This window comes from Tinamus guttatus, unplaced genomic scaffold (assembly GCF_059628265.1).
Source record: "Tinamus guttatus ecotype Peru unplaced genomic scaffold, ASM5962826v1 Tinamus_guttatus_pri_ptg000145l, whole genome shotgun sequence".
Lineage (NCBI taxonomy): Eukaryota > Metazoa > Chordata > Aves > Tinamiformes > Tinamidae > Tinamus > Tinamus guttatus.
The window spans coordinates 386,083-400,134 of NW_028288679.1; the positions used below are offsets into that span (position 1 = coordinate 386,083).

The 14,052-nt window shown below is 35.6% G+C and overlaps 1 protein-coding gene across 2 annotated transcripts in view; it reads right to left on the reverse strand.

The window, feature by feature from the left end:
• GBE1 (1,4-alpha-glucan branching enzyme 1) overlaps positions 1–14,052 on the reverse strand; it is a 140,458-nt gene that overhangs the window by 18,866 nt on the left and 107,540 nt on the right. The window contains exons 13-14 of one of the 2 annotated variants that reach the window (XM_088522068.1): positions 6,582–6,766; positions 4,985–5,143 (exon numbers count right to left, since the gene is read on the reverse strand). The exons of the other annotated variant lie outside the window; for it this stretch is intronic. Of the exons in view, the coding sequence (XP_088378194.1) occupies positions 4,985–5,143; positions 6,582–6,766 (344 nt within the window). The remainder of the gene's footprint in view (positions 1–4,984; positions 5,144–6,581; positions 6,767–14,052) is intronic. 2 annotated transcript variants of the gene reach the window in all.

Here is a 14,052-nt window from a genome sequence, read left to right on the forward strand (position 1 = left end):
CAAAACAATAAAAGGAACTCTCTGATCCACAGCAAACAGATCAATAATAAAATTGTTGGAAAAGAGACTTTAGTTAAACATTGAGAAAAGCACTTTAACAGCACAGCTAAAGATGCACTAGAATAGACTATGAAGGAAGGAGTTATTTTGTAATGACTAGTGTCGTCGCAATAGCTTAACTGGAAAATTAATCAAACTCCTTTCTCTGTCTTGTGTCCTCTTCACTTACACTGCTCTCCCCATCCCACACCTTTTAGCCAATTTCCTTTTGAACAGAGGAAAAAAAAGTTGCCTTACTGAATTTTTACTGCAGACTGGCCTTGAAGGCAGCCACAGTACTAGCACTACATCGCTGTCTAGTGCTGCCTGGTGCATTTAGCGCTGGACATTGCTAATAACATGGAAGGTTATGCATAGTTCCATGCTAACATTCAATTTTTTTTTTTTATCTACAATCAGATAGAGGCAACTGATGTAGGTGTTGATTATTCATGTATCTCGAAAATGGAGCAAATCAGGCAAAAATAAATTGTTAGTTTAAGTTTTCTGTTTCTCATGTAAGAGTTCTAAAAGAAGATAATTTATGAAGCAAAATTCCATTGTCAGCACATAAATGTTTTCTCCTTTCCCTCATATAATGAAACACCAATTGGGAAAGAGCATATGCTGCTCTAATAATTGCATGGACTCATGTTGCTGGAAACCTGCATCTTTTCCTCCTCAGACCAAACTTTTTCAACATGCATTACCACATTGGTATGCTGTATTTCTCATTCACACATTTTAACCTTAACATATAAACTACCTTGATAGATTTTGGCATTTAGTGGATCTGAAAGTAAGGTTTTAGTTTTCATTTGCTGTACAAAACCCTGAATTCTAGTAGGCAGGGACAGTTACATAACTGCACTTCAAAGCAGTCTGCATAAAAAAAAAAAAAAGCTTTTAAAAATCAACATCTTTGCCTTCAGCAATCACACTCCAGTGACTCATTCAAGCGACCTTATTTGCTTACCAGAAGCTCTAGGTGCAGGTTGCAAATGTCACAGTGTCTGAATTCTCTTTTTTTGAGTACATCTTTGCAGCATTTTTCTAAGACTATTTGTGAGATTTCAGGTTACATGTAGCTATTTACTTATCTACAGCTGGGTCTTCAAATATATTTATTCACCCTGAACCCATGACAACAATAAATGTAATACTACTTGTTATTCATTCACTCAAGCTTTTAAATGTCATATATGATATGACATGTTATGCCATACAAAAATGGTAACACCTGTAAGGAAGCATCCACTTCATCCCACATTTTTCCCTACATGCTTTACTAGTATTTGAGAATATTAAATCAATAGAGGTACACTATTAAAGACGTGCATTGCTCAAAATTTATGGATTTACATACTCAAGTATAAAAACAAGGTCTCGGTATTTGAATGCCTTGCACTGGACTTCATCATCTAGACAGATGGCAGATGATGTGGCAGAATCACATGATAGGTAGAAAGTAGCAACTCATTTTCAGGGGAATTTCACAAGACAATAAACAACACGGTGATGGTAAACTCATGTATAAAAATGGACTCCAAACCCTAAGCTGTGACAGTTCATATGTTTTTGACCTGGCTGGTTGTTCAGAAGGACACTTTATATACCAAGTGGAACAATGAGGACTGAAATGTGCCAAGAGCCTACCAGTCCTACCAGTAAAGAACAGCTAAAGAAGAATGAAATCTTCAAGGAGATCAAAACAGAGGAATACCTGAAAATATGTAGGCCAGAAAGGCAACAAGCTCTGTATATCTTAATATATCTGACAACCTATGTGAGAAAGTGTTTAAGTCAACAATTTAAAGATGTACTATATATACATATATATGATATAATGATGTTACTATAAAATACTAATATTGCAAACTCATCCACTTATATGCAAACTCAAATTAACTAGTCTATAATCTAGTATGCTGAATAATCTAGTCTGCTGAAACAAATTTAAATCCAGATATGGACTACTGCAAGGATGTCCATTTCTCACAATTTTCAGTATCATTCAGTTAAGCTTTCTAGTAAAAGAATAAGTATATTATAGTACTTTACTCTTTATGCTAATTCAGTAATTGCCTCTCTTTGAGTGTAAAAACAACTGACTATTGACTTCTCCAAAGAAAGTAGCAACAAACTCATGTTTAAGAGCTTCTGCTTTGTGTTTAAGTTCCATATGGAGAGAAAAGAATTACTTTAAAAACGGGAAAAAAATGTTCTGAAGATTTCACATAACATATGTCAACATCTCCTATTTACATAAAACATTTTCTACAATTTAACTGTAAAAGGTTCCATTACAAATCTGGACACAAAATTTATGGCTGTTATGGCAGGCCATAAGTTAGAAAGAAAACTCTTCATCATTAGAATACCCCCAATGCATTTAAAGAAAATAGATACTGAAAAGTGTGTTGGGTATGTGCAGCAAAGAAGAAAAGGTGGTGAAAGCAGGCAAAATGAAAGTAAATAAAGCAAAAGGGAAGCAGTTACCAACTGTTACCACTGGAAAATGTTTCATCTAAAAACTGACATTAAAGACAGTTTTGCAGTGGTTTCTATACTATGTATGTTTGACTACTATAAAACTTTTAGCTGTAAGAAATAAGCTGCATTTCTCATTGTCTGTAAGCTGATGCAAAGTACTCTTCAAGCAGCTCTTCTTGATTAATAGTTTAGAAATCTCAACCAAGGAAGTTTAATGCCAAAAATGAATCTAATAAAATATTTTACATCTTTTCTGGCTATATGGAATATAAGGTGGACTCCCCATTGATTTGCTTAGTTGATAAAATACTTCATAACCTTGACTTTCAGTTCCAAAAATAAAACTGAATCCCTCGAAGTGCCAAAACATGAGGCATTCTATCTTCATCTACACTTTGAAAATCATGTTGTCCTTTTCTTTAGCACTGCCTCACTTTCACCAGTCTTGGAAAGGTTAGAGCAATAGTGCAGACTAGACACCATTAGTCAATTTGAGCAGTTAACAAGTACATAGTAAGTACAGCTACATATCTAATAAGTACATCCAAAACTGGACCACACTCCACCCACGTGTAAACTTTTGCCTTTTGTTCTTGCAATTTTAGAATTTATGAGCAGGATAAAAAAAACTAAGGGCTCTTCTACCTGAATAGAATTATAAAGATCATGTATTGATTGCTCACCTGGGAAAATTGGGAAACAACATTAGTTACTCTTGCACCACATGTTATGGAATTCATACAGCTACAAGTTTGCTGTCAGTTAGGACTATCCATAGAGTTAGCTACCACAGCTCAGTAGAAGTTTGAGGGTCTGAGGTAACCAGCTTCTGACTTTTAGGTGTTTCAGAGAAGTATTTCCCTCCCTGTATCTTCTCAGTTCTAATGCCAATATATTAGATATGTCAAGTTCATCTGAGATGAGGTCTCCTGAAAATGGGTGCTTACGCACGACATATCCCAGACCAACTACTACTAAGATCTCAGCAGTTCTTTAATATGCTCAGTGGCAGTTCCCCAACTATACACTTTCCTTGCATTAGAAGTAAGCTTTTACACAGAAAAATGGAACGACAGAGCACTTCTGTCTTCATCTTAAGCTACTGTTACATGCTCTTATGAGTAAAAATAAACATAAAAGATCTAAAACATCTTCAACATCTACCACTAAGTGATTATCAAACACTTTCTAGTGAGTTTATGGCTACATGTAAAAATGAAATAAATCAGTGTTGTCTGTCCTTCCAGGCAAGATACTATGCAGAAACCTGTTTCAACATCTCGAGTGAACTATCAACAGACCAACTTAATGAAATTCACCTGGGCCTTCAATGGCAAAGTAAAGCCAGTGAGGGGGAAAAAAAAAAAAAAAAAAAACGGTTTGAGGATTGTTTCAGAACAGATACTACAGAATAACCTCAGCTGACATAGAAGTAACACAATACAGGATTCTATACACACAGTAAGTGTCAAATTTATAAGGAGCAAGGAGATCTGGCATTTTTTAAATAGATTCATGAAAGGTGTTTGAAATTACTGGCAAATTGAGAGCACTACTCATTAATTTAGTCAATGGAGTGGTCATGAACATACGTCAATAAATATAAAGAAGTATATTTTGGATTGAAGTTTAATGGCATAATAAGTATCAGAACAAGAAAGTAATGCTAAATATTTTATTATATTCTGTCCTTAACATTGAATTTATATATTTTCTTGAAGTATTTCTTAAGGCAGATAAAATGCAGTAGCATTAGTCTAAACAGGTGGATAGATGAGGTCTATGACCATAAGACATGCAGTCTATGACTGGCATGCCTTATAGAAAAAAAATAACATTTTACTACTCCAATGTCTTTTATATCATCTTTTCCAGGAGTTCCAGTAACACTGTACGGTTAGCACAGAAAAAACACTGAACAAGGTGAGTTTCAGCTAACATTTGCAAATCATGAAACCACTGTTAAGGTCCCGAGACACTGCAGGTATAAGCAGTTAGGCTCATAAATTACAGTAACGCTTTGCTGCCCCAAACTAAAGAAACTGAAATAAGGCAAAGTTACCTTCTGCTGAATGCTAATGTTAATGAATAAAAAGAAGGAAGAAGGCCAAAAGGTTAGGATTATCAGTGCATTAAGCTGATGCAGCAAAATTCATTACACTGCATTAGTTAAAGCACCTGAAACAAACTGAATTTAGTCAAGTAAAGCAAATACCTTAAGCAAGGCCAATCTTTTCATTTTTTTTTCAAACTCTCTCAATGCTAAAGTTTTGGGAGACAAACACACACACAAGTCAATTACTGAAGATTAAATATTTATTCCTTTAAAATTTAATTACTAACCATTGAAGAACGATGGTACTGATGACAAAAAAGCTGTTACTTACCTTTTAATTAAAGTTTGCATTAATTTAGAAAACAGATTTTTTTTAAAAAAAAAGTAACTTTGAACTTTTAACATATGAGAAAATAAAGGATATTTTCCTGGAATTTCAACACCAACTCTGTAGTCCACATAACTTTGATATGGATGGAAGTTGAAAATGAAAATGAGACTGGCCCTCTCGAATGCAATGACCTTGTTAGATTCATGCTTTTCAGTCACAAAAGCCTAGAAAGAAAGTTTTTTTCAACAATATAAAATAGTACCTGATTTTTAACTAAATTGACAAAAATAAGAAAATACACTGCTGTTATACCTCCGTTCAACTTAAAACAGGCTGTTGAAGATGCAAACAATATTACAAATACTGGAGTTAAGCTCACAACAGACAAGCTAAGGATCTCTTGTATTTTAGTGATTACTTAATCTTTTATTACTTAACCATTTGTATTACTTAACTACATCCTTAAATTTTAGAGGTGAACATAAATTTTAAAAACAAAAGCGAGCTAGAGATAGGCACTTGCGAACTTCTTAATTGTTAAAATTTAGTAACATATGGTCATTGCATCACACTTTTCTTTAGCAAAGGAAGTGCCCTTTTAATCAAACCAAATTGTCAATAGGTTTCTTATATTGATCAGCATTACTATGATTGTTAGTAATATAAAAAATGAAGCACCAGATAATGTGCTTTATTTTAATTGGTATATGAGAAATGACCTTGACAAACCCTATTAAACATTTATTATTTGTAGCAAACTGCCGCACATATACCATCTTTATTTTAAAGGTAATGGTCACAACCTGAAGCACCAAAAGTTCCACAGGAACTTAAGGAAATCTTTCTTAACAGTGAGGGTGACAGAGCACTGGAACAGGCTGCCCAGAGAGGTTGTGGATTCTCCTTCTCTGGAGATCTTCAAAACCCGCCTGGATGCCACCCTGTGCCACGTGCTCTAAGTGACCCTGCTGGAGCAGGATGGTTGGACTAGATGATCTCCAAAGGTCCCTTCCAACCTCAACCATTCTGGGATTCTATTTTCTAAAACCATAAATAAGTGAGCATTTTAAACAGTCCTTTGAAGTGAATTACGATTACAGCATTACATAATTCTTTATATGTAAAAAAGTTATCAACTAACTGAAAACATTCAAGTCTGAGAAACTGTAATAACTGATGATTCACTTTAATAAAAACTATAGTACAATATTCAGATAAATAAGGCAAATCCATAAGTGACATGTTAAATATCAAGACACTATAACATACGCTATACTGTACAAAAAGTTTCATCAGTAATAATTATTTATACAAAGTAAATTGTCAGAAGAATATATACTTTTCCCAAATAATCCTTAGACGGGATTATAGACAAAGTTTTATAGTCTGCTTTAACCAATCTGCAGTTACTAAATAAAAATAGCAAAAATAATAGGAGAAAAAAGCTTGCTGTGAAGTTAAAAGGATACTATTTTAGATTTTACTCTCTGTAGAAGATATTTCAGTGACATGTTTTGACAACTTGAAATATACAGTGGGGCATTACGCAGTGCATAATAAAGTGCTGCTTAAAATTTCTGCATGCAAATTTTGTATTATTGTTATTCTGCACACATACACTACTGGTATCTAAAAAATTAACACTTAGTGTACATAGCTTACCGGAGGAGATGCAAGCCAGCCAAATCTTTCCTCCAATTTATTCATATCTTTGTCAAATGCATTCAGGAATCTATAGCGAAGAAGATGATCTTCAGTTAGATTAAATTGTCTTCTGGCATAGTGGTAGCTCTCATTATTCCCTTTTCTGGGAAAGTCAAGCCATTCTGGATGCCCAAATTCATTACCTGTATTTAAAAATATTAATTAGGGATCCATGAGAACACAATCTGAAAAGACTTTAAAAAAAAAAGTAATTAAAATTGATTTCTTTCTAAAATTTTTAAATTCCTTACGTAAAATGATCCTTTTACTACTAAAATTTTTCTCAGAACGTTTGTATTTAAGAGGTTTGATTGGCAGTGAAATTGCCAAAACAAAATATCCATAAACTTCTGTAAAAGTAAAGATCGGGTTTCAACCTCTACGCTATCATTTAATGCATAAATATTCCTAACTTCCATCCCTTAATCAGGGCAGCAAAAATTCAGGATATAAATTTTAGAGTCACTATGATGCTTAAACACAACACCTTAACAATATAAGCCCATTGTCTGAGAGCACTGAAGAGGGAAACAAATGAACAAACAAACAAAAAACACTATTAAATGAATTAAATGAAAATTATAAGAAGCGAGAGAGAGAGAGAGACTTGAAACCATTCCTCAACTTCCAGGAAACATTCAGGAAGCATTCATTTGCTGAAGATAGAAAACTGGGAGAAGTGGCTTGTACATCCGAGGGCTGTGCTGCCATCCAGAGGGACCTCAACAGACCAGAGAAGTGGGTGGAAAGGAATCTAATGGAGAAATAACCCCATGCAGGCTGGGGGCTCTTCTCCCAGAGGGCGGCTCTGCGGAGACAGATCAGGGAGTCCTGGTGGTCAAGCTGACTATGAACCAACAAATTACCCTTGTGGCCAAGATGGCCAATGGGATTCCAGGTTGCGTTAGGAAGAACATTGCCAGCAAGCACAAGGAAGGTGATCCTTCCCCTGCACTCAGTCCTGGTGAGGCTGCCATCTGGTGAGGATGCTTCCAGTCCTGGGCTTCCCAGTACCAGAGAGACATGGAACTACTGGCATGAGTCCAGCAGAGGACTACAAAGATGATGAAGGGCCTGGGGCATCTCTCCTGTGAGGAGAGTCTGAGGGACCTGGGACAGATCAGCCTGGACAAGAGAAGGCTGAGAGGGGATCTTAACACATATAAGTATTTGATAGGAGGGTGCAAATAGGATGGGGCCAAATTCTGTTCAGTGGAGCCTAGTAACAGGATGAGAGGCAATGGGCACAAACAGAAACACAAGAAACTCCCTCTGAACATGAGGGAGAGCAACAACAAGCACATATGCTTTACTTTTCCATGATGGTAACGGAGGTTGCCCAGAGAGGGTTGTGAAGTCTCCGTCCTTGGAGATAATTCAAAAGCACTCTGGACACAATCCTTGCAAACATGCTCTAGGTGACCCTGCCGCATCAGGAGTAATTTGGACTAGACGAGCTCCAGAGATCTTTTTCAACCTCAACTAGGATTAGGGAACAAGAGCAATTAAGTAGCCGACTAGACTATACACAATGAACCACAACGTGTTATAATGATGCATTCAGTCTTTAAGAGGCTTTAAACGGAGCGCAGCTAGGGATAATTCCACAAGCGGCTTTAGCATAAACTGCAGTTTTGCAGTACGTGAAGGACAGCGAGAGGGAGAGAATGAAGATGGTGTTTCCTGGATGGAGAGGCTGCGTGTGGAGCTGCTATCTGCTACCTCACATAGCAGTGCTACCTGGAAGGCCCAGAGGAGATGGTCAGCAGTGACAGCTACGAATTTAGATATTCAAAGAGATTTTTTGTGAATTTCAGAGGAATAAAGAAATGAACAAAGAACAAAAGAAATAAGCTGCAGTTATATTTAGGAGAATCTTTTACAATGGCATCCATTTTGTAAACAATCTGACAAGTTGTAAATTAAATTTCATGTTCAGAAGCTAAACCATTAAATTTCACATTCTGTTCAAAGCCACAGACACATATAAAAGAATCAGAGTCACAGCAGGACTTTGAAAATGACCTTGGAATAATGCTGGACTGAGCTCTTAAGTGTGCTAACAAGATGGTGCAGAAAATGAGGAAAGATATTGCTACAGAACAGAAACTGTATCTAGCCATACTTAATATTCTCTTAAGATCTGGGCAAGGTATTATCTTCTTCTGTGATCTGTGCACTATTGAAAGAGATGGACTACATGAGACAGCTCAGATAACAATAAAACATAAAGTTGAAGATTATATGCATACTGAAAAGATAGCCAAGAAAATCATACCTAGTGATTCAAGAAAAATATAAAAGCGGAGGAAATAAGCAATAAAAGACAGTGAATAAATTAAAGTAGCACATAATTTGAGCAGATCATTTCACCAGAAGCAGAGCACTCCTTATACTGTACACCTGTATACCATCTTACCTCTTTCCTCTCTGCAATAGCTAGAGCTGTTTGAATGCTTATTAAAAAAAAAAAAAGGCAGTAAAAAAATAAAATAAATAAAATAAAAAACAGTTATGGGATATAAATAATAATAATTTAACACAGTGCAGGAATTGAATAAAACAGTAAATTATTTGCTCATATCAGAAAAGCGTATTCAAGTTCTAAGCACTTAAACCTTACTTTTTTTTTTTTTTTCCTCTTTCCTCTTCTCTACTTAACTTCCAGGCAACGTACCTGCAAGGCACTTATGTTTGCAATGTTAAAAATGACAGGGGAGGACTTAAGAAAGAAACCAAAGTTCCAAAGTTAAGACAGAGAAAACTCTAGTAGGCTTTTTGCTTTTGGTCTTAAAGCATAGCATAGGGAAAGTGAGCAAACATCTAGGATGCGAGCACGCCTTGTGATAGACTGTAAAGAGCATTTTGGTACTTGAGAAGGGCATCAAAGCTACGCATCCTTAACAAAAAATACGTGTCTCACTACACATTGCCCAACACTCATTGTCCTGTGCTAGTTTATAAAATAAATATAAAATCACTGCTTTTTCTTAGGCTAACTTCAAAATGAATGAGGAGGGGGTAGGAAAGAGGAGGTGACTATGACACTTGTGGAACAATTAATGGCATATGTAAAGTACATGCTATCCTCTTGCCCATGTTTCGCTTCTTTTTGACAAGAATCAGCAACATCCACTCCTGGATAACTGAGAAAACATCTAAGCACAGGAATTCTATGGGGACTTCTTTTCCTGTAATTAATTTGCTGTTGGATGTAAAGGTCCAAACTGCAGACTGACAAGAAGCCAGCTGGTACAAATGATGCAAATCAGGACAATGGAACTAATGCGGGGGAGGCAGAGAACAAAGAGGAAATTAACTGAAATTTTGATTCGAAAAACAAAGTAAAGACAAACCATTGCAGCGCAATGCATGCTAATTTTATCTAGGACGTATTCAAGTTTGCTACCTCCTGTATGTTACATATACAGCACTTCCTGTATGTTACATATACAGCACTTCCTGTATGTTACATATACAGCACTTCCTGTATGTTACATATATTTTGCTGTGCACAAGATTGAGATCACAATTCTAACAAATAAACACCCTATTTACTACAATGAAAATTTACACCACTATTGTTTGTAACAATAGAAATCCATTTACGTCACAGAAGTACTCACACAGCTGATGATTATTTTGCAGCTGAACCCCTCAAGTTATTAAAATGTTGTTGATTTCTCTTTTCCAGACATCTACACTAACAATTCTCTCTTACAGAATCAGGCTAAACAGAATACTGAAGGCAATTTTAAAAGACGCAGGCAGCTAAGAAATGCTAAGTTTTTATTTTTGTATTTTGCTTTCTGTGTTTTATGTGTATATATATATATATATACATACATATATATATATATGTATGTATATATATATATAACTGAAGATGTATAAAATATTGTCAGAACAAAATAGGTGAGGAATGTATTTGCTATGCCACAAAAAAGTAAGAAGTTTATTTAGGTGCTTAAGGTTGGACAAATTTAAAAAGGATCCAAAATGTTATAAATACTCATTTAAAGCAGACAGACTTGGGACAGATTTTCAACTCATTTGCACATTTCAACTCAACATTTTTCCCTCAAAGAAAGTGGAGTTGCTCTGATTTACACAAATAATCAATCTGATTTACACAGATAATCAATCCATTCAGAAGCCATAATTGATTTGAATTTAATTTCACTGCCACTGTAAACAACGAAGATAATGCACTGATCTGTAGAATAAAATACTGATTTGCTTTATTTTCTAAACAGAACCAAATCAGATCTAAATTGCACAGTATATTCATCACTTCTCAAAAAATAAGCATTTCAAAAGATTAATCCTCATTTTTCCTTGTTGCAAAGCTCTGTAGTACCAATCAATTCTCATACTTCGTATTTCCTCATGTTTGTACCAAGTCTTCTTCAAAACCTTGCAATGCTCATACTACCAAAAACAAAGAATGTCTACATAGCCTTTGATTACCAGGACTTGAACACTGATGTTCCTTCCTTCCTTGCTTGCATCTGTTCACCAAGTTAAATCACTTGGATTGAGGCGAGTCTGCAAGGACTGGATCTGTCTGCCAAAGCATGGGAAACACGGCATGAAAATAGTCATACAAAATAAAATGACTATAAAATGAAGAACGAGCAACCAAGAATGTTCTAGTCCTCTAAAGAGTATGCTAGTTTTCAACAAAAATGGCTGAGGAATGGAAGAGGTAATGGTTAAAACTGCAAAACAGCTGGAGACTGTGAGACTCCTTACACCAGAACCATTTCCAGGGATTCTGTATGTATAAGCTCTAGTCCTACACACCGTGCTGAAACAGAATCAAGTTACACAAGGAATATGACCCTGCTCCAATGCAGCTGGTTGGACTAGAGGAACACTGAAGCTCAGTATTTACAAGATTTTACAATGTAACTCTTGGCCCACAGTGTTTGGGCTTTGTTTTCCTACATTCTTCAGTCCTCAGCTCTGTAATTACCATGAAATAATGAGACCTATGATAAATGTCTTGGTCTATGGTCTTTTGAACATGTGTATTACAGAAGTGCTAAGTAGATTTAAAGTTTAAAGCTATTTTTGATAAAATTTAAGCACACTTCTGCTCCTTTTCATTAGTATTTGACAGTTTAAAATGAAATATTGTTTTCAGGTTTGTAGTATAAAAATAAATAACTTTCTTCTTTCTCCCATCTCCCCGCTTCCCAGTACGGCATAATATTTTAGAAACTTTTAAACTTACCCTCCTTTCATGTTAAAATCTGAGTAACAAATGTAAACTATCTCTGTTGTTGTTACACTGCAACAGTTTCCATTCTGCCATTTTCAAATAACTACCCTGTGGTAAAAACAGTCTTTATGACTTAAACACTGTGATATTTCCACCTCTCTGTGTACATACTGCTAAATACCCATTTTAAAGAGAACCCCTAAAGATTTTAGAAACATAAATGTTCCACAACACATCACTACTATTTTAAAATTGCAGAGATTAAAATAAAAGGTACTAGACAAAAGACTTTACAGAAGATTTGGTCAAAAAAGGTCTAACTAATTCCCTTCAATGTGGCCTTCTACTAAGTATTGATTTAGAGCATAATTGACATGTTAGATTTTAAAAGTGAATTAAAGACCAGGTAGAAATGAAGAGTAGAACACATGAAGAGGGCAATTTTACCTTTTACCAGTAATATCTTAAATGGCACTTTCCTTATTAGTTTCAACATGGCCAGAATTTCGCCTTGGAAATTTTTGAAAGTGTGAATGACGAATAATGTTAGTGGAAGAGAAATAAAATGTAAAAATGCAATGAAAAAAAAAAAGGTACTTGAAGGGTATTTAATACATAGGAAAGTCGTAAAGTTTTTTTTGAAATGATGTAAATCAAAAATGAAAGCTTAAATTGTTCAGTAATATTTTGCTCTTGCTATAGAAGCAAGCTAGTTAGAATTAACTAAATATACATTTGTTAACTGCACACAGTGAGTTAATTCAAAATGAAAGTTTGGATGGACTAAAAAAAGGGAGAAAAAAAAAAGGTAGCTCATAAGAAAAAATATCAGCTTGCCTATGGAGTCTGGGGATTCACCAGTAACTTAATTACACTACAAAGAGGATGGGAATGGATGTCAAAGCTGACAATCAGCAAAGCTATCTGGGAGCACAACTTGGTGCAAGAATGTGCTAAACAATCCTGTCAGATATTTTTGCAAATTCTTCCATACTAGCTGACTCTAAAAAGAGCTGTTAAATTTCTTGTGTATTTGAAGCGGAAAACTTTTGAAACATCCCAAGTGACAGATGTCATGACTCATGAATATATAAATATTCAGGAAGCAACAGATATTCAGAGACACCAACAAAGAACATTTCTGCTATTTAAAGTGTTATAACACCCTCAGAGAGGATAAAAAAAAAATCTTACAGGGCTATTAACAAATGCTAACAGAGCACTGTGTCTTTACACAGTTCTACATAGCTATTTCAAACAGAAATAAATAGAAAGGAAAACACAGGAGCATTGTCTCAGAAAACTGATAAACTGCAATTTTATCACTACGATGGCAAGGAAAAGAGTGAGCCTTTGAGGAAAGGAGGAGCACAATAAAGACTGTAAAAAAACAAAGCAGTCAGTACAGATTTAAGAGTAAAAGTCAATGGACGAAGTAGAAAAAGTTGGATTGTGAGGATTTGTTGGACAGCAATAAGTCATTTGAAGGACAAATATGTTATGTCAAAGAGCAGGAGAGAGAATTGGGCAGCACAGAAAGACAAACAGCATCAGGATGGTAATGCTTAAATCCCTGCTAATGTTTGGGGCTGCAGCAGGAAAACAGCGAAATATTAAGTATGTTTGAATAAGGGAGAAGTCATGACCAAAAAAGATTTAAGCAATTTGCATTGCAAGGTTATATTCCTCTGCACATGTGCACGCACACATGCGTACACACACACACTCATTCCCATTAGTCTGACTGTAGATGCAAAAGACTTGCTGTATAATCCTCAAAAAAAGGGGGGGGGGGGGGGGGGAAAGGCAATATGAACGTTCCTGTCTTCAGACATTACTCAAAAGCACACAGAGTCCACTTTGCAAATGGCATATCATCTATTACGGAAAAACAGCTCTCTGCTTGTGTGCTTATATATGTTTATTTACATACATATCATTATGTGCACTACATATATTTGTACCCATGAGTACATATTCTTCACCAACAGAACTGATGCAACAAGGAAACAAGAAAACAGAAAGGTCTCGGGCTAGGAATTCTTTCCACTCTCTGCAAACCAGGCTGGTCATTCTTAAGCCAAGGAACAAAGAGGAAATACAAAGTCCTACTTTGTGGAAACAGGAGGATTCAGGCAGCAGAGTGCTCCTCAATGCAGGTCCTCCTCTATCTAGTGTCTCCAGCAAAGAGGTACATTCCTG